The 21,506-nt window shown below is 38.0% G+C and overlaps 1 protein-coding gene across 1 annotated transcript in view; it reads right to left on the reverse strand.

The window, feature by feature from the left end:
- Positions 1-21,506, reverse strand: part of FARSB (phenylalanyl-tRNA synthetase subunit beta) — a 66,975-nt gene that overhangs the window by 40,965 nt on the left and 4,504 nt on the right. The window contains exons 2-11 of the mRNA XM_055344971.1: positions 19,253-19,308; positions 16,579-16,733; positions 14,721-14,790; positions 14,033-14,148; positions 8,638-8,788; positions 7,764-7,872; positions 6,801-6,871; positions 5,320-5,381; positions 4,362-4,413; positions 299-360 (exon numbers count right to left, since the gene is read on the reverse strand). Of these exons, the coding sequence (XP_055200946.1) occupies positions 299-360; positions 4,362-4,413; positions 5,320-5,381; positions 6,801-6,871; positions 7,764-7,872; positions 8,638-8,788; positions 14,033-14,148; positions 14,721-14,790; positions 16,579-16,733; positions 19,253-19,308 (904 nt within the window). The remainder of the gene's footprint in view (positions 1-298; positions 361-4,361; positions 4,414-5,319; positions 5,382-6,800; positions 6,872-7,763; positions 7,873-8,637; positions 8,789-14,032; positions 14,149-14,720; positions 14,791-16,578; positions 16,734-19,252; positions 19,309-21,506) is intronic.

Below are 21,506 nucleotides of genomic sequence, written 5' to 3' on the forward strand. Positions count from 1 at the left end.
ATCAAAATCCTAAGCATTCTTTCCGGATAAAGTGTTGTACATACTTTATTCTTTTTTTTTTTTTTAATTTTTATTTATTTATGATAGTCACAGAGAGAGAGAGAGAGAGAGACGCAGAGACACAGGCAGAGGGAGAAGCAGGCTCCACGCACCGGGAGCCCGACGTGGGATTCGATCCCGGGTCTCCAGGATCGCGCCCTGGGCCAAAGGCAGGCGCCAAACCGCTGCGCCACCCAGGGATCCCACATACTTTATTCTTGAATTCTCCCCAAGAGTAAATAAATGTTTGCAAACATACCTGATTCCAACTTTTTTGTTAATTAGATCAGCTCTCACTATTTCCTTTCGGTAAGCCAGTTCCTTTAAAAAGAAAAAGTTTGAGAAGCTTTCATGAGTCCCTGTCAGCTACGTTGTTAGACTAACTTTACCTCATCTTATGGCAGTTTCACTGCCCTCCCAAAAAACTGTTGTTAGAGACACTAAAAATAAACGTTTATGTTTCAAAACATTACAGAGGAATAAATCTGCTACAACAGGTTCATAACGGAACATTCTATTTGCTAGACAACTGGAACTGCTCAGAAATAGAAAATGCCAAACACTTTTCTCTCAGATGGCCAGTCACCATTCTCTGCAGTAAAACCCTGGGGCATTATGTCATTTCTAAGATGTTTATAAATCCTAAGGCTTTTTCAGTCTCCTCTCAAGCAAGCAGGTTTCAGGACCAAGAAAGAATAATTCAGATATCACCATGTACTATAAAAAAAATCACCATTATACAAAGTCCAAGTGTTACAAAGAAATTCCTTTCTTATCATTCATCCAGGTGGGGGAATGCAACCACGCCCCCAGACAGTCCTAGTGATCATCAATCTGGTCCAGGGGATGGTAGGACTGGGAGCAGCTCATAAATCAGTACTCATTCTCCTTCAAACAGTATATAACCTTACCATGTTAGGTAGGAACAAACATGTATAAACCCCAGGCTTTTCAGCACCTCTGCAAACATATCTATGAATGTTTATCATTAACTTACTCTCAAAAGAATAACTACCACTGGCAAAAAGGCTATAAATCTAAAACCCTGATCGGACTCAAGTCCAATGAGCCAGAGCCTTGCCACTCAAAATGCAATTCTGAAGCAGAAGTTATCATCACAACTCGAGAGCCTCTTAGAAATGCAGGCTCTAAGGCCCTAATAGCAGTGATACAAGACCTACTGAACCCTGAACGGAGGGTTATCAATATCCTGAGGTGCTGCGACAACACACTACGGCTTAAGAAGCATAAAACTCGATGCTAATGATGGCAACAGAAACTTTTACAAGCAGTTACATGAACAGTACGAGACACTTTCAAGATAATCTTAACCCAGACAACAGATACTATTAGATTCCTTATCAGTGAAGTGAGAATACTAAAGTTTTAGATGAATAAATATTCCTAGATCACAACAATGGTAAACTGCTGGACCCTGCTGCTACTATACTCCCAGTGCTTACAAAAATGCTTGGCAGATAATAAGTACTCGGTATATAGTTAATAAATAAATGTGTCAAGTAACAAATGAACAAATTAATGAAGTAACAACTTCAGGCAGCCTAATTCTGAAGCTCGCACCATTAACCATTGGTCTCTCTGGCTACCTACCCCGTATCTCCTCTGGTCCTCTTATTCCAAACTCCATTCTTTTATATGCAATAACAGAAGACTAGGAAAGAACTATCAAAGTATTTAGAAAAATATGCTATTTCATGTGAGGAAGAATCAGTTCCTCAAAGGATCATTCTATTCTGGGAGGACAATCTGAAAAGAGCAATTCTAATCTACATTCAAAAGGAAACAAATTAACAAATAACAACACTGATAATGGTACTCCTTTTCAGAAATCCCACTACTTCAAATTTACAAAAGCTCTTTATAATTCAAATGATTTCAAGGACTTACCTACGTGAGAAAAATGAACCAAATTTTAAGGTATCTCTTTCCTCCCCAAAGTACCTATTTCACTTTTACTAACACTTGACAATTCCTCATATTAAAAAGAAAAAAACTTTTCTCAAGTCAGACATCATTTTAAAATGGACTAAAAAGCTATCTCTGGCCAAACCAACTACTGCTGTGGTAAATCATATAGATGGCCACATTCTTCCCTTCTCTGCTGTACCCATGGCCTCACAATATGACACTTGAGGTCTTGGCATTTAGAAAAGGGAGTCTATTTGACCCCCCCCCCCCACTTGAATCTAGCAAAATGGCCAAGGCCAACAGGACACCTTACAAATACTTAAGCACTGGACTTGCTCTCATGCTGTTGGGAATCCTGCAACCACCATCATACAATGAAAACCAAGCTAGCCTGCTGGATGACAGACACTTGTGACTCCAAGGCTAAGGAGACTTGTGAGAGTAGAGGCTAGCCTATCAAATGGATGATTACACAGGAACAAGCCCAGGAGAGGTTGGCCAAAGCACACTAGAGCAAAAAAACTACCGAGCTGATCAACAGAATCATGATAAACAAATCACTGTTGTTTTACATCACTAAGTCTTGAGATAACAGTTTGTTACACAACAAAAGCTAATAGGCACTACAAAATTTTTAAAAACGGAGACTGCCCATAATTTCAGTTTTCTAAAGTTACAGACTTATTTTGAATTATGATCAATATTCCAGAATAAAATATGAAGCTAAATGCTCAAGATTTTGATCTTGGCAGGCTTTATCAACTTCAGAAACTATTTAAACAGTAGAAACGATTCCAGGCTATGAGTCACTTAAGTGACAGAGGAATAATGAAAAATCTAAAGAGTTTGAAGAATGGCCTCACTGAATCATAACCACAACTAAATGACTAATACAGTCATGTGTTGGAATAGCCATCTTTATATTAATAAAATCATCTTAGGAGAAGAAAAAAAACAGATTAAGAATGTTTTTGTTTTACCAAGATTCCATGTCTTAAAAATAATTGTGCTTACTACTTAGTCCTCTTAATACATCTGGAATTATTAGCTACAGTGATGGCCTTCAGCAACTGTTAATTCAAGTATCAACAGACTAATTAGATGCGGAGGGCTGAGTAATCTTAAAAGGGATGAGACTATAAATTACCCATTTAATTAATAAAAGAATAAATCAGAACCTGCACCCAGTGTTCATAGCAATAATGTCCACAATAGCCAAACTATGGAAAGAGCCCAGATTCATTGAAAAATGGATAAAGATGTGATATATGATGTGTGTATACACATATACACATGTATACACACACATACACATACAATGTATTCAGCCATCAAAAAAAAATCTTGCCAATTGCAATTACATGGATAGAACTGAAGGGTATCATGCTAAATACGAGTCAATCAAAGACAATTATATGATCTCACTCATATTTGGAATTTAGAAACGAAACAGGATCACAGGGGAAGGGAAGGAAAAATAAAATGAAATCAGAGAGAAAGAGACAAAGCATAGATATTCTTAATCATAAGAAACAAACTGAGGGTTGCTGGAGTGGAAGGAGGTAGGGGGATGGGTAACTGGGTGACAGGCATTAAGAGGGAACCTGGGTGGCTCGGTGGTTGAGCATCTGCCTTTAACTCAGGGCGTGATCCTGGGGTCCTGGGACTAAGTCCCGCATTGGGCTCCCCCATAGGGAGCCTGCTTCTCCCTCTGCCTGTGTCTCTCATCAATAATAAAATCTTACCAAAAAAAAGGAGGGAACCTGATGTAACGAGTACTGGGTGTTATAGAAGACTGATGAAATCACTGAACTCTACCTCTGAAACTAATAATATCCTGTGTGTTAATTAATTGAATTTAAGTTAAAAAAGTAAAAGTAAAATAAAAAGAATGTATCAGAGAAATTATGGCCACCTAATGCAGTAGTATAGTGGAGCATGTTGGGAGGTGAGCCCAGACTATCACCTCACTCCACCACTTAATAGTAATAGGCAAGCTACTGAATATCTCAAGATCTCTATCTCCATCTGGGAAAGGGCCGAGGGGATCCCTGGGTGGCGCAGCGGTTTAGCGCCTGCCTTTGGCCCAGGGCGCGATCCTGGACACCTGGGATCGAATCCCACGTTGGGCTCCCGGTGCATGGAGCCTGCTTCTCCCTCTGCCTGTGTCTCTGCCTCTCTCTCTCTCTCTGTGGCTAGCATAAATAAATAAAAATTAAAAAAAAAAGGGGGGGGGGGCGAAGAGAACATTCACCTTCATAGGGTGACAGGATTAAATCCATTTAATGCACATAGTATAGTGCCTGGGCATGTGGGTGGATGGATGGACAGACATGTAATGAGCACTCTATAACCATCATTATTACTAGTATTATCAAATCTTAAATACTTACTGGAAAGGTATAGGATTTTCCATTAGGAAAAACTACCTCAGCTGCTTCAACCCTTTAAAAAAAATTCAGAAATATTTTTTTAAAAAGGAGCTACAAATTCTAGAACTGTGTATGGTTAACAAGTCTCTCACTTGTTCTACAACAGTAACATATTCAATATTCAACATATTCAATCTATTCAGGTTCCAACACTGTCTGGATTAATCCTCTTAAATACACCACCCTGTATACTGTCCAACCCACTATGGCTCCCATAGCTCTTGAGGCAGTGCACATCTGACGTTTACTTCTCAGTGCTACAAAGCATGCATCCTCTATGTGCTCCCTGCCAACACGGATACACATGTTCCAGGCTTTACCAGGGTTGTATGTTACACCATGAAAGCTGGACTACACAACCACTAACAGGCAATTCAATTTAAAAAACAGACCCTGCCAATTTCAGTCCTGGGCTCTGCAGCGATACGGCTATTGAATTTTAATTAACATTCTGGAATAAACTATGATGCTGATACACAGCAAGGACCATTTAATTAAATATTTTAATTAAAAAATAAGCTTTGGAAAAAAATACAGGAATCCTATAGATACATATGGGATATATATATACTTCTCTACTTTTGTTTAACTGTTTGTTGTCTGTCTTTCCATGTTTACATCCTCAAATCCAATGATCCTTAAATACAGCTTAAACTTCATTGCCTCCATGATGTCTGCCCAGGCGCAATAACTGATCCAGCTAGCAATAACTTGCCCTTACACCCACAATATTACTGAAACTTTTTAAAGTAGTTCTCACATTTTATTTTAAACAGTTATGCATAGACCTTAGCCCCCCAAAGAGAGGATATGGTTCTAGTCACAGGAGCTGCATTTTTCATCTTTATATTTAGTTCAAGGTCTTAGTGCTTTGCCTTCAGAACAGGTTTCATTCAATAAAACCACTGAAAAAACTTACATAAACTGATTCTCACAATATTCACTGAACATGGTGACAATAACATCAAGAACTATTTTTGCCTGCAAAAAAAGAAAAAGATATTGTAATCTAAAAATACATTCTCTTCACTCAGATGAAGTGAAAATTTAGTCCTCAAACATCTAAAACATCTAAAAATGATGCATATATGTGTTCAAAAAAAAAAAAAAAAAGGAAGTGGAATAAAAACTTGTGAGCTAAAGTAGGCCTAGCCTTATCTTCAGGTGGTCTGCATTTATTCGGTTCTCTGAGAGTTAACAATCCATGACTGAAACAAATCATTTACTTCCCCTGGCCCTCTCCCTTGGGTTCACCAAGTTTCAAGAGAGACAAATGGCCAACACACACACACCCCTTATCAATCTTCTAGATCTCTACAGCCAGTTACCAGGCTCCTGGCTCAACCAGAGTAGTTGAGTAAACTGACTTGGTAAGTTCCTTACCACATCTTTGTACCGCATCTTTATTTGTTAAGTGGAGATTATAAAAGTTTCTAAAGCTCATTTGGTTATTATGAGGATTAAATGTATTAATACATGAGCAATGCCTAGCACATTTAAGAGTTGTATAGAATAAAATTTTAAATTGAAGAAATATTCTTAGGAAAAAAATACAGTAACCTTATTGGGATATATCTAGGCTTTACTTTTATACATATACTTCACTATTTAAAGATAAGCTTCAGGGAAAGTATCTAAGGTCTGTTAATACAGGACTTTTTAAAAAAAAATTATAAATAGTATAAGCTATATTTCTAGTATTTCTGAAGGTAAATAGGGCCATAAAAGTTACAATGGGGTCCAATCCTGTAAGACATACTGAATGCCATTTATGGCCCTATTTCTATAGGCCAGCCTTCTCCTGCCATTCAAGCTTATCTTATTAATTTGCTTGACTGCCACCTCACCCTATGCCTTGTTATCTGAAAAGAATCTTATGCTGTTAAAAAGTTTCATAGCAATCCAATCCAGTTACTAAAAGTGAGTGAACTAGTATTCTACATATTGTTGAGATCGTGTGCACAAACCCTTTATCAATTTTGCTAAGTAAAACTTTACAGGCCGTTTCATTTTTAAAAACTTATTACTAAGTACACACAGGTATCAAATTACTCAGCATTTAAATTAAGCCCACTAAGATAAAAAAAATTTATACAGCACTTATTCCATTCTCAGTCTTACAGTTAGGTATTAGCTGATTCTCCCACTAGAGTAAGTTCCTTGACATGAAGAAACATGTAACTCATTAAGTCACAGCACTGGAAAGACAGGAGGTGCTCATTAAAGATTTACTCATTAAATGAACACACCATAACCAGGGAACAAAATATCTGTATCTTCCTAATTTTTTAAATCCTGAAATACATTCCCACTTACAAAATAAACACTTTAAAGTTCAGCCATCTAGTCTTGGCCCTGAACTAAAATGTCCTGTCTGGCAGTACAAAGATAGAAATTTACCTTAGTGAAGTCAGTTCCTGTGCATTCAATGAATACATTTCTAGTATTTACAGTTATTTTGGAATGATTTCCTATAACAAACACAACACAACAAAACAATCAGTTTCAGAAATGTAGGTGCACTAAAAAGACCCCCAAAACAGAGAAACTACTTTTTCACTTAGAGTACAGTAAATAGACATCTCAGAGGTAAGGTGATAATGCAATATTCAAGCCCCCACTGCAATCAGGAGAATAGAGAGAAAATAGTAACAAGCCTTTACTGCATTCAGTGTGTCAGAGCTGCTCTGCCCAGCCCTACACAGGTTTTCTCATCTCTTCTCCACCACAACACTATGATAGAGCTGTAGGCGCGACTAAGATTCAGAGCTTTAGCTTGTTGACCTGATCACATGGTCTATTAAGCAATAAGGCTACGACCTGGGTCTGGATACTCTGAAGCTCAGGTTCTAAAGCTCTGTAACAGCTAGAGTTCAACCTCAAGGAGGAAGAGACTCCTCCCATTGTGAATCATCTCACCTCCAGGAGGGTCAACATCTAGGACTATGACATCCTTAAATTTTGTATGTACATCCAAGTTGCCTCCTCAAGAGGGTCTTCACAAAGGAGGTAACAGTTAAATTCTGTTTAAAAGTTTTAACTATAAAACAGCAGGCAAGGCAGAATTTGAACCTAACCAAGTGAGTCGTGGGCTAAAACCAAAATATCAACACTCTTTGGAGGAATATAACAATCTAGAGACTGGCACCAGTAAACATCTATGTGCTTATGATGAAAACTTAAACATTTAAAAGTTACATAAAAATCACCTGTAAAATGTTGAAAAGAACTATTACACTAAAACCTACAAAAACCAGAGATCGCAGATTAAGATTTGATTGAGCCAAGTCTAGAGTTCTATAGAAATGGTGAAGGATAAGAGAAAAAACAAAACAAAAAAACCCTGATGCTTAAATAACTCACCATTGATGATTGGAGGCATTGAAAGGACAACACCGTTGCTATCATAGATAACTGGATATAGGGGTTTATTTTCAATGATATGTAAATAATGTTTAAGGTGGTTGTCAGTCTGAAAAAATTAAGACAATCAATGTACTTCTAATGCTAATTAGTTTATATACTTATCTAGTACAAAAAATAGGGGGGAAGTCAGAAAAACAATAGAACAGTCCCATATTACAGACAGCCCTACATTTGTAAGATTTTCTAAATATTTCAATATCCTTATATACCTCATCTCCTAGTAGGGAGATATGAGAACATAGCCAAGTCGCTTTCCAGGAGTGAAAATAGATTTGCACTGATAAGCCTGAATCATCTCAAGCAAAACACAAACCATCACAAAACTGTTTACATAAATAGGAAGAAATCAGTGGGCAACTCAGGCCAAAGATAAAAGCTACTTTTTCTGAATGATACTCATTTTTTAAGCACCATTAAGTAACTTTGGAATCATTTTAACTCCCAGAATCTAAAATGCTAAATAGTAGGAAGTAAACACATCATAATACTGTTTCCCACAAAAATCTACTTAAATTTTATTCTTTATGTGCATGAGCTATAATTATACCAAAATACGAATATAATGTGGCATGTTCTACTTCAGTGGTTCTCAATTCCAGCTGTACATTAAAATCATTCAAGAGGTTAAAAAAGTAATAAAACTATGCCCAGGCTCCTCTCTACATCAAATGAAACAGCAGCTCTTGACTGGAGCATAAAAATTGTTTTTAAAAAGTACTCATTTACATCTCCCAAATTCCAAGACTTGACTTTGAAAGAATTTTCTTGATTTATGGAGCGCTATTTGCATAACATAGAAAAAACAATCTACCTTGTATATGTTCATCAGTTCACAGGCTGTATACTCCTTGGTCTTATTTAGAGGCTTGAATTTGATATCTGAAGGTCGCTTTGCAGTATATGTAAAAGGGCCTGACAAAGTGTCCAAATCATGGGTACCAATAGCAACCAAGGCTCTTTTCCTAAATGTTGAGGGAAAAAAAAAAAAAGAAAAGTTTTGGATATTCAAAAGCAGAAATTCTAGAGCCCAAAGACCTAGGTTTCTTACTGATATTTCCCTATAGTAGCCTATTACTTTAAAGCAAACTTACAAGAGTATGATGAACAAATTCTCATAGCATTGAAAGTAATGAGAAATTCTACAGCTAATTAAAACACATTATTTCAGTAGCTACAGTAAATTCCTTGCCACTATGCTTTCCCAAATACTGTGTTAATTAGGACATTTTCCAAGTGAACAACCCCTTTTTCTTTTAACCCGTTTTCTCTTAGGGTCCTCAAGTAAACAAATGTTTTGTTAGAATAAACTACTAAATTGCTGTTTTTTGGGTTTTGCATATTTTCCTAAATTTTCTGTCACAAAGCTGTATTACCTTAATCATGGAAAAAAATTAAGAACTGTGAATTACACTTATAATTTAATATGTAAGGGAAGTTCAAAAGCTATTAATTTCATTCTTTCTACAGTTTATGCAGAAAGGACTTAAGGTAATTTTAGGTACTTACAGCAAGTTAATATTAGGAGAAAAAGAAAAAAATAGGGATATAAAACAGAGCTAGGAACAATGTTAATACTAAAGCAGAATCTTTTAAAGGCATATAGCTTTAGCACACAGGGTCACAAATTTGGCTCTAAGATTTCTAAGACAATTCAAAAAAAAAAAAAAACTCGGTCAGAAATTATGGCTTTTCTTAAAATTTTATAAATTATGGCAGTAAGATTTCTTGGAATTAGCTTTAGGTGTATGTACAAATATATTTGCTTATCTATGCATAAGTACATATATACACCAAACAGATAAAATGCATTAGTAATCAAGGATTTTATAAAGTCCGTTATTACATGAGTTATGAAATAGTTTTCAAAATCTGTAAAGAATAAATCTTGGTCATCCTTCAAGACTGGTAACAAAAACCTTAATAAATATGGTTAACTCAAAAAAAAAAAAAAAACCTGTTAACAAGCACAAAAGCAGCACTACTTAGTGAGTTACAGCAAAGGTTGAAATATAGAGTTTGGTAAATATAGATACCAAACTCTAGATACCATTGTTTAGATACAATTGACAAATCCACGAATATGAAGGTCTGTTTTGTTTTTTAAGACAGTAACGGTGCCTTAATTCTAAAACAGTATTCCCATAAACGATCACTAAATCTCAATTTCAAACCAATCATAAAAATAAATTCGAGAAGAATCAAAGAGCTATGTATTTTGAAAAGCAAGAGACAAATATGCATATACTTACAGAAGGAAGCAAAAAATTATTCAAAGAAAATATAGGACAATATGTAAAACTGGAGGATATCATCCCTTGACATGACACATAAGAGTCATAGGAAGACTGATAAATGGGACTATCCAAATTGAAAACTTTGGGGGCACTGGGGTGGTTCAGTCAGTTAAGCGTCTGCATTCAGCTCAGGTCATGATTTCAGGGTCCTGGGATTAAGCCCCACATGGGGCTCCCTGCTCAGCAGGGAGTCCGCTTCCCGCTCTCCCTCTGCCTCCATTGCCCTGTTCGTAACCTCTCTCAAAGAAATAAAATCTTAAAAAAAAGAAAAAAAGAAAGAAAGCTTTATATACCCAAAGACTGCAAGAGTCAAAACAAACTGAGAAAATGCTTGTAATTTATGGATAGAAAAGGATTAATATCTCAGACATATGAAAATACAAAAACTAAAAATAAGTTAGAAATCAAGATTTTACCTATTGTACTGGCAAAAATTTTAAAGTCTAACTGTGAAAAGGCAGGAGGAAGCTGAAAGAATTGAGAACACTCAGCTGTTGCCAACTGCAGAGGTCCTACCTACCTAGCCAAGTGTTTCGAGTTTGAGTCTAGCTAAGTATTCAAGAGTCTTTGCCTGAAAGACAAAACCACTCCTCAGAGAAAAATCAAGAGCCTTATCCATAACATTCTGTCCCCCCTCATGAAGGGTACCTATGTATCCAAAAAGCAGTGGACATGAGGGGTACCCAGCTGGCCCAGTCAGAAGAGTATGCAACTGGGGTGCCTGGGTGGCTCAGCAGTTGAGCATCTGCCTTCAGTTCAGGTCCTGATCCTGGGGTCCTGGGATCAAGTCCCACAGGGAGCCTGCTTCTTCCTCTGCCTACATTCTCTGCCTCTCTGTGTCTCTCATGAATAAATAAATAAAATCTTAAAAAAAGCATACAACTTTTGGTCTCAGGGTCGTGAGTCTGAGCCCCACGTTGGGTGTAGCGATTGCTTAAATAACTTAAAAAAAAAAAAGCAGTGTACATGAGAACGGAAATGTGACAAAACCAGTCTATAAAAACCAATGCTAAGATGACCCAGATTTTCAAATCACCATATAAATTTTAAAGTTCCTACCATAAAAAATATTCAAAAATTATGTGGAAAAGATGCACAGAATAAACAGATGAGGAGAAAGAAAGGAAAAAGGAAAGGGGAAAAAGGAAAGGGGAAAAAGGAAAGGAAAAGAAAGGAAGCGAGCGGCCTCAGTGGCGCAGCGGTTTGACACCGTCTGCAGCCCCGGGTGTGATCCTGGAGATCTGGGATCGAGTCCCACATCGGGTTCCCTGCATGGAGCCTGCTTCTCCCTCTGCCCCCACCGCCAAATAAATAAATAAATAAAATCAAGGAAGGAAGGAAGGAAGGAAGGAAGGAAGGAAGGAAGGAAGGAAGGAAGGAAGGAAGGAAGGAAGGAAGGAGAGGGAGAGAGAGAAAGAGAGAGAGAAAGAGAGAGAAAGAGAGAGAGAGAGAGAGAGAGAGGAGAGAGAGAGAGAAAGAGAGAGAGAAAAAAAGAAAGAAAGAAAGAAAGAAAGAAAGAAAGAAGAAAGAAAGAAAGAAAGAAAGAAAGAAAGAAAGAAAGAAAAAGACAGACTTTAATGGATTCTAAGATAACGGAGGTAAAAAATTCACTGGACACTTCCAGCCAAGATGAAGTAACAGAGACTAGATTTACTCTCTTGCCCAAAACCACTATAAAAGGGACAAAAATCAGGAAATAGTTTCATGGGTGGCCCTGAACATCAGGCAATGAAGGGCAGCAATCCCTGACAGATAGAAAATAAGTGAAGTGAGCCCCAACACTGCCCCCAGCTTACTGCCTGGAGGGGTTTCCACACTAAGTTAGGAAAGATGGATAAGGTTGGAGCTCAGTGGACTTCCTAAGTTGACAGACATAACAAGAGTCTAGGGAAGCTAAGACAACTGGAGTTCACTGGAATAAGACTGAAGTGGAGAGAGCTATGAGAATTCTGGAAACTTGCAGAGGTTCCCCACCAACCCCCCCCAAAGTGTTCGGCTGAGTATTGATTAGTGCACGCAGTGAGAAAATTACCCGCAGCCAGAGAAAGACTCATCGGAGAAACAGTGTTCACGCAGACTGAAAACCTCACTACTTCATATGGGAATGGATCAAGTAGGCAGAAGAGTCTTGCCATAGAATTAGCAATTAGCACTACACAGAACATTGCTTAATCAATGGAGGGAAAAATAAGTCAATAAAACCAAAAGCTGGTTCTTTGAAAAGATCAATACAGTTGATAAACCTCTCCAGTCACCCGGATCAAGGGAAAAAAGACCAATGAAAAAGGTGGTATCACTACAGATACTAGATTATTAAAAGGATAGTGAGAACATCATAAACAACTTTATGCCAATACATTGGCTAACGTAAACAAATGAATAGATTTCTTGAAAAACACAAGTTTCCAAAACTCGTGCAAGAGGTTAATCAGGATTTACTGACAGGAAAGGACTCTAGCACACCCGAGTGTTAGGATGGGATTTATTTCTCCCTTTCAAAAAGCTTAGGATTTCCAGAAATACCACATAATCAGAGGTTAAAGCTGAATTGAGTAAATGCCTTCCAATTTACATAAAAAGATTCTTCAAATAAACTTGGTCCAGAACAGATAATCACCCTCAACCACTTACTAGCTTGTCAGAAATCTATTTTTTCTTCATTTGAGATTATATTTAAATTTTTGTTTTGATTACTAGCTAGCTAACAGACTTTTTTTATATAAGTACTAGGAATATTATTTAGAATCTGAAGAAGTTTCTTTTCCCACATAAACAAAGATGTTTCTGGAAATAGAGACCTACTGGTGTTTTATTTTAAAATATTCTACTCCAGAAGAAAATGTCCAGGGTCCCCTCCAATCGTGTCCCTAGACCATCACTTTACATAGAAGCCTTTTCAGTTTACCAAACTGAAGTTACAATAAAAACTTTTTCTATTTTATTCAAGGAATCTATAACTTAATCATATCTTTTGAACAGCATGAGATATGCTGATGTACTTCAGGACCAATACAAAAAAAAAAACCCTAATATGTTGGCTAAAGCTTAATGTTTATCAGTAAGTAAATCTAGAATTTCCATCAGGATTTCTTAAATACTGAAGTTAGTTTAAGGACTCCCACTGTTACCTTCCTTGACCTTGAGGAGTTCAGAAATTATATAGGTCTGAAGATCACTGTGTAAAAAGAGCACATGGAAAATGATGGATAGTAATGTTGAACAGTAGTAAGAAAATTCAGTTATTCAGAAGTCAAGTTTCAGGGCAGCCCCAGTGGCTCAGTGGTTTAGCGGTGCCTTCAGCCCAGGACCTGATCCTGGAGACCCGGGATCGAGTCCCAAGTCAGGCTCCCTGCATGGAGCCTGCTTCTCCCTCTCCCTGTGTCTCTTCCCCCCTTTCTCTCTCTTCTCTGTGTGCCTCTCATGAATAAATAAAATCTTAAAAAAAAAAAAAGTCAAGTTTCATCTGTAAATTCCTAATTATACTCAAGAAGTGACACCAAAACCAGAAATTTTTCCAAAAATGACAAGTCATATTTTAAATTACTATCATTTAACACTTAGTAGATAATCCACTAATAATCTGAACTAAACAACAAAAACACAACATAGAAACCAAGAAAATCTCTAGAACTAGATATTTCTTCTCTATATAGTACTCCAAACAGAGCTCTTATTTCTACATACATGTACTGTTTCATAACAGTAACAAACAGCTATGGGGTAAGATGTAAGCTTATTTAAATTTAGTTAAGCAAATTTAAACTCTTGTTATTCTCACATATTTAGAAATGTTCTGAAAAAACCTACAGAGGAAGAAAGGAGGGAGGGAGGGAAAGAGGGAGAAAGGCGTAAAAAGGAAAAAGAGGGGAAGCAACAGAGAAGGCAAGGGGGAAAGAAGATGCCACCACAAACCTGCAAATATTCTGATGTAATTTCTCCTGAAGTTCAATGAAGCTGTCGTATCGATCTTTAGTGAACTTTATGTTTCGGAGAACTGCTGCCACAGCATAAGGACGTATTTTAGCTGTCTGAAGTTCATTGTACCATTAGAGATTGTCCATACCTGGGCTTTTCTAATAACATCTTGTGAAAGAAAGTTAGCTGCATTCTGATACTATCGCAAATTCACAAACAAGCATATGTACTCTTTCAATCAAACATATAGTGGTGGCAAGAGACAGTCACCCTTCCCGTGCAATTTACATTTCAGTAAAATTTCTGAAAATTTACTCAACAGAAAAAATTATCAACTATGAGCAAACTCCTTACAGGCTAATTTTATCAAAATAATGTCCCCCAAAGTTTCTTTAAACTTTATTAATATGCCATAACTTAATCTATGTCAAAGTATTTTAAATAAACACTTTTTGTTATTTTCCAAAATGATTCAAGAAAACAAATGCTTTGCTTTCACCAGTAAATGAAAGGAACAAATTGATAGTTTTTAAGAGCTAGAGGCTAAATATAGGTCTATTTTTGTCCAAGTGATCAAAGAAAATTATATTTGGCAGAAAGACCAGTTTTGTTCCTTTCTCCTCCCCATCTTCTATACACAAAGGATACTTTTTAAAAAGGAAAATAAGAATCTATCCTTTATTACCTCTTCTGTGATTATCAATTTCTGGATTTCTCCATTAGGTGTTACCCGTTTATACACTGGAGCCTTTATCCTAAAAGGAAATAAAACAAACTTGATTTTTAACAAAAAATGGTTGGCAAACTGCATTCTGTGTAAAAATATAAAAAATGAACAGAGCTAAGACAGTAGGTTGAAGTTATAGCAAACCAGATTTAGGCTAAATATTAAAAACAAAAATCAAACTTCCTAACATTTAAGGTTGTCCAACAATGGTATAGGATGCCTCCCAGTAAGAAGTGTCCAGTCACTGGAGGGTCTGCAGAGGCTAGAAAAGCACCAAGCAACCATATAGGGGGCATTTACATCAGCTGAGGGGCTAGACTTATTAACTTCTGTTTTTAAAGATTTGATAGCCTTTAAAGTTTTATTCCAACCATGAGACTCTGAGCTTCTAAGGAAAGCAGGGTTTATTAAAAATACAGATTGCCTGGTCCCATCTGGATATACTGAATTAGGATATCTAAAGGAAAGACCCAGGAAGTGGTACATTTTGAAGGCAAAGTGCAGGTAATTCTTATCAGGAGAGACTGAGAACTACTGTTTTAATTCAGTGCTTCTCAAACCTGAACGTGCTTACAGTCAAGGGGGGAATCTGTTAAACCAGACTGATTCAATAGGTCTTGAGTAGAGGCTGAGATTTTGCATTCCTAACAAGCTCTCAGAGGACGACAGAGAGGATGCTGGTCCACAGACCACACTTTGAATAGCAACAGGGTTAAGTCACTTTCCTAATTCTGTCTGAGCATAAGAATCAGGTGCCTGCTAGGAGTAAAGGACTCCCATCAAACAGATTTGGAAAATGCACCTTAAGGGATCATCCCTGGCCCTAAAATATGTCACACACAGAGAAGCAACGGAGTCACTTTCCAAATTTTAACCACCTAAACCAAATGCCTAATTATCACCCTTTCACCCATACCCATCAATCACCCGAAACCTCACTGGTTCAGAGTCTAGCCCATCGGCCAGACACTCTCATTCTTTTGCAGCTCACCAGATGATAGGTCATCAAAACCAAAAATAATTATTTTTGATAAGTGCTCTTGTTTCACCTCTTCTTCACTTTATATATTCATTACATGAGTAGTTGGAAGGGGACTTAAAAATATCCATTATAAACCAGGAGGCTGAGGGGCGCCTTAGTTGGTTAAGCATGTGACTCTTGATTTTGGCTCAGGTCATGATCTCAGAGTTATGAGACTGAGCCCCGTGTAGGGCTTCACACTGGGGCATGGAGTCTCCTTAAGATTCTCTCCTCCTCTCTCCCCTTTGGTCCCCTCACTGGCTCGAGCAGGTGCACATTTGTTCTCTCTCAAAATAAATAAGTAAATAAATAATTAGGAGATTCAAACTACAGAGGCCACTGAACTTGTCCAGGCTTGATCAGAGAGCCATCGTAAGATCTTCAGTTTTCCAGTTAGAAACCTCTACTCCCAAGCTTCCTTAGAGTTCTTAAGCAAATAGCATATAAAGTTTTGTCACCTCTACTTTCCTCCCACCGTTAACAAATCAAATTACTCATGTATTTCAACTGGATTACTGAGAAAATTCACATGAATCCCCTTAACTTTTTTTATAGAAGGCCATAAATCATTAACTACTCCAGCTTTAAATAGTTCTCCAGATGGAAAGCTAGGACTCAAAATGCAAAATTTTAAATGGTTATAATCTGCATGAATCTTATTCTAACTCACCCTCTATGCAAACTTAAAGCTGTATACCTGCCCAACAATTTTTTTTCCAAAGACCTAAACAGGGTTGCTGATAATGCCAAGCAAAAGAAATCTGAGCAAAGTATTTAATAGACCTATTCTCTTACCTTTCTTTGAAGACTTGAAGTCCTCGAACCAATCCTTCCAAACATAGGAGATCGTATCTATTGGCAGGGACGTCAATTTTGTAAAGAACAACATCAGAGGCTCCCTCTGCCTTTTCATTACCTTGTTCCTTACTTATGATTTCTTTCTCAGAAGTCTAAAACAAGCCCAAAAAATAAAGCACAATAGATCTAAATTCTTTTGAAAAATTAGTTGTTAGTGCTCCAAAGTAGTAACTACAGGGGCACCAGGATAGCTCGGTTGAGCATCTGGTTCCTGGTTTCCGCTCAGGTCATAATCTAATGGGTCCTAAGATCAAGCCCAGCATCAGGTTCCCTGCTCAGCAGGGAGTCTGCTTGAAGGCTCTTTCTCTCTCTACCCCTCTCCCACTCACGTGCGTGCATGCACTTTCTCTCAAGTAAAAATACTCAATTTTTTGCTGAGTTCGGATATCTAACATCCTCACCACCAGCCAAAATCATGCCCACCACCTATTTTTCTAAGTAGTTTTAATGGGATATCACCAGGCCCATTTGTTTACATGTTAGCTGTTGTGACTTACATACTCTTAACAGCTGAGTTGTGATAGAGACTACACCACCTACCAGGCTTACAATACCTTTACAAAGAGTTTGCCCATCCCAGATTTAAAAGAAAATACCACTACCAAGTACTTAGAGCAGCAACAAAAAGTGTCAAAGAGGCAAAATAAAGATGATTCACCAAATAGAAGAAATTGGACTTCTTATAATGACTCTAAAAGCTAAATCCAGTAAGCACCCCAAGCCTAGAAGCAACAGGAGAATGAGTAATATTTAAAAAAAAAAAAAAAACTCACACAAAAAAAAACATCTGAAGAGATCAGACCTGTGGTGTAAATCAGAAGAGATTATGGCACAATGGGAAGTGATCTGATAATAGTAAAGGTATAGAGAAGTAAGAGTAAAGGTAACCAAGAAGAGAAGAAATACTAGAATAATTTTAATCCAGTAGCCAAAAGCTTAAGAATATCTCAGTCACCATATTATAGCAAAGAATAACAGATCTTCTCAAAGATAACCATTGGCAAGAAAGATAAGAATCACTACAACATACACCTGAGATACTATATGTCGCTTATACTTCAACTTAAAAAAACAGCAATTTGGGACGCCTGGGTTGCTCAGTGGTTTAGCACCTGCCTTTGACCCAGGGCGTGATCCTGGAGTCCCGGGATCGAGTCCCTCATCAGGCTCCCCGCATGGAGCCTGCTTCTCCCTCTGCCTGTGTTGCTGCCTCTCTGTCTCTCATGAATAAATAAAATCTTAAAAAAAAAAACCAGTAATTTTATTGACCTCTTTGAGCTTTATTTAAATTCTAATTCTTCTTCCTCCTTCTGCCTCCCTTCATGTTATGCTCCCATCATTGCCATCACAGGGAATGTGATGTTTCAGGAGGGACTCATAGGAAGGGGAGAAAATGTGGTAAGCAGAGAAATTAAGACATCTGAATTAAAAAAGAAAAAAGACTAGAACCTTTGCAGAAAGGACACACCAGCTTAAATCTTTCATTTCAGTACCTCAATTCATACAAAGACTGTATCTGAAAGCTGGGTTTGTGAGGGCTAACAAAAACCTTACAGAAATCAAAGACCACAGAAATTTCAGAGCTGGAAAGGATCTACAGAGATCATATAATTCATAGCCCCCACTTCATAGATGAAAAGGAGGCCAGAGAAGCAATGTAGTTTACACAGCTCGTAAATACAGGAGCTTGAATACTCAGATTTTCTGATATCCTGTCCAATGTTTAGATATCCTACAGCCTGAAATGTAAGTCTTATTAATAAGCAACTTAGAGAAATCTTAGCCAATTTCAAGCATAAAGATGCTCATTAACAAAAACAAACCCTGTAACATCAGTAAAAAAGCAGAAAAAAACGAGGCAAGTCAATGTATGTTTTTGTCAGCCTAAACCTCATAGTATTTTAACACTGAATAAATCAAATAGAAGGCTTAAGAAAAAATAACGTTACAAGAAAAATATAAAAATATTTGTTATAAATACAATGTCTTATGTAACCAATGATGTATTTTGCAAATAAACTTTTTATAAGTATTTTAATTAAACAACTAAAAGACTAGGAATATGCTTTATAAGGATTTTTATAAGCAACTCTTCAAAAAACAGATCATTTTACAAGGTCAGTGTCTACAGTAATGATTAGGAATGAATTAATACTGGCTAAACAGGAACAGAGGAAGGTGCAGGAGGGGCACAGAGGAAATGAAGGAGGGGGACCTACCAGCCAAGAAAGCATGAGCTCTCACTCTGGCTAAAGTAATGGTTCCATTGCTCCCCAGGCCTCGTTTGCTAATTAATTTGTAAAAAGGCACCTCACTGCCAGGGAGCACACTGCCATTCTGGGTTACTCAAGATGGTCTATCCATCTGCACAGCATTAGGTCAATAACTCAAGGTGACTGTACACAACTTAATGCATGAACCCTTTCTAAGACTTTAAAGAAAGCACCAGATACTCTAAGAACTGGAGCTTAGCTTCTGAACACCAAGAACACAGAAATCACCAGAGCCCACAAATGTTCCATCTTGCTCTAACCATAAGGTAACAAAATATAGTATACTTCTGAAAAACGCAGTTATACATGAAATATTTTTAAAAATATTCAATACATACAATTTCATCAAGTTCCAGACCAAATTCAAAACATAGTTCATCAAATTCTTCGTCAGCTGGAAAAAAAAAAAAGAGAGAGATTGCTAATTTTAATCTGCTCAGTTTAAATGAAAGTAGTAGGGATGCCTGGATGGCTCAGTGGTTGAGCGTCTACCTTTGGTTCAGGGCATGATCCCAGAGGCCCAGGATGGAGTCCCACATTGTGCTTCCTATATGGAGCCTGCTTCTCCTCTCCCTCTGCCTATGTCTCTGCCTCTATGTCTCTCATGAATAAATAAAATCTTTAAAAAAATAAATGATAGTAGATAAACTGCATTTTATTAATAACTGCTCTATACCAAGCATATTACTTACCAGGCATCAGCACCATTTTAAAACCAAAAAAAAAAAAAAAAGCAACCAAAAAACACACACCCCTGAAAAGAATTATTTAAGGGCTAATTCATTTAACAGCAACTACAGAATTAGGTTACCTACTCTGGGAAGTTCACATTTTCTTAGAAAAAGAACCTGTTAAATAGGTATCAAGTATAAAGTAGGCTCCAAAACACAGTCCTACACAATGGGATACGGTCACGTAAATCCTATCATTTAAAATTCTGTAGCCGGGGGATTCCTAGGTGGCTCAGCAGTTTAGTGCCTGCCGTCGGCCCAGGGCGTGATCCTGGAGTCCCGGGATGAGTCCCACGTCGAGCTCCCTGCATGAGCCTGCTTCTCCCTCTGCCTGTGTCTCTGCCTCTATCTCTTATGAATAAAATCTTTAAAAATAAATAAAATAAAATTCTGAGGCCTGATTGGCAGGCTTTGGAGATAGGCCAATCAGAGTCTGAACTCCAACTCACTCACTAGCTCTAAGAGCTTGGCACTTTATGTAAAATTCCTGACTCCTAGGCCTCATCCATAAGATAGCATTTTACAGCCGTTTATTTTTAGCATGGAACTCTGGGAAAGATTTCAATGACATTATGCAGGTAATGGATTGGCATAGCACCCTGAAACTAGTAGGTCTGCAATAATTAACAATTTTCTTCCTTGAAGTTACATCCTACTTTGCTACCTCAAACAGCATTTAGGGGGATTTTGTCGTTACCAAAAACTGAACACAAACCATCATCACCAGTATATCCTAGTGAGAAGCTGGTCTTAAGATTCTGACCTTCACAATGAACTTTAACTTAACACTTAAGAGTTATCTACTATATGCCAGGCATTGGACTAGGTGCCAAGGCTATGGGAAAAAAATTCCTACTCTAATAAAGAGGTCAGATGTGTAAATACAGTTAAGTGCAAGGTACAGAGATGGCACAAAGGAAGTAATCAGTTTCAGTCAGAATCAGCTAAGGCTTCACACAAAGGCTTGTGGGGGAGTGGGACAACAGCACAGCAAATTTGGAAAGTTCAATATGGATGAAGCGTAAGGATAAGGTGAGGAAGAGATACGATGCTCCAGCAGAAATATCGCACATGCCAAGGGACTTGCTCTGTCCCGCCTGCAGGCAGCGGGGGTTACGCCGAAGGATTTTCCACAGGGCAAAAGCACAGTTAGATCTGCATCCTAAACAACGGTAGCAGAACGGTGGATAGATTGGAGCAGGGAGGCTTCTGCAATGGTACATGTGGTATGGCAGTGAGGACTCTGCTGAGGGAGCAGCAGTGGGTCAGAAGGAGGAAGAATGTGAGGAATGTCAAAGGCAAAATCTGGAAGGCTCAGGTGCTGTATGGGAGGTGGGAAGGTTGAGAGCAGGAAGTCCAGGACTCCAGGCCCTGTGATCCCCACTCCTGGTACACCCTTGTGTGAAAGGAGGTCAGAAGCAGCAACACGAGTGATCCTGGAAGCATATTCCTCAGCCAGCCAAGCCTGGAAAGGACTGCAGACCCAGCTGACAGCCTGCCTGCAACCTAGTCAGGGCCCAGAGCCACAAGCACCCAGCTCAGCCACTCCTTGATTCCTCTCTCAAAACCTATGAGATAATAATCACTTGTCTTACACTCCTACGCACTGGAGTATTTTGTCGTGCAGCAATAGAGAACAGAAGTTCGTCCCTGGAAATGGAGTGCTGCCAGAACAAAACACGGGGAAAATACAGGGATGGCTTTAGAATCAGGGAGTGGGCTCTGAGGAAAGTGTAAACCAAAACCTCAAAGGTCTTGAAAGAGCTGTTACAAGAAGCCTCACAGTCTTTAATAAGGATGCAGGTGAGGATATGGAGGAAAGGGAGGTAGTGTACCAGAAACTGGCAAAGGAGAACCCTTT

Source organism: Nyctereutes procyonoides, unplaced genomic scaffold (genome assembly GCF_905146905.1).
Source record: "Nyctereutes procyonoides isolate TBG_1078 unplaced genomic scaffold, NYPRO_anot_genome, whole genome shotgun sequence".
NCBI classification, from domain to species: domain Eukaryota; kingdom Metazoa; phylum Chordata; class Mammalia; order Carnivora; family Canidae; genus Nyctereutes; species Nyctereutes procyonoides.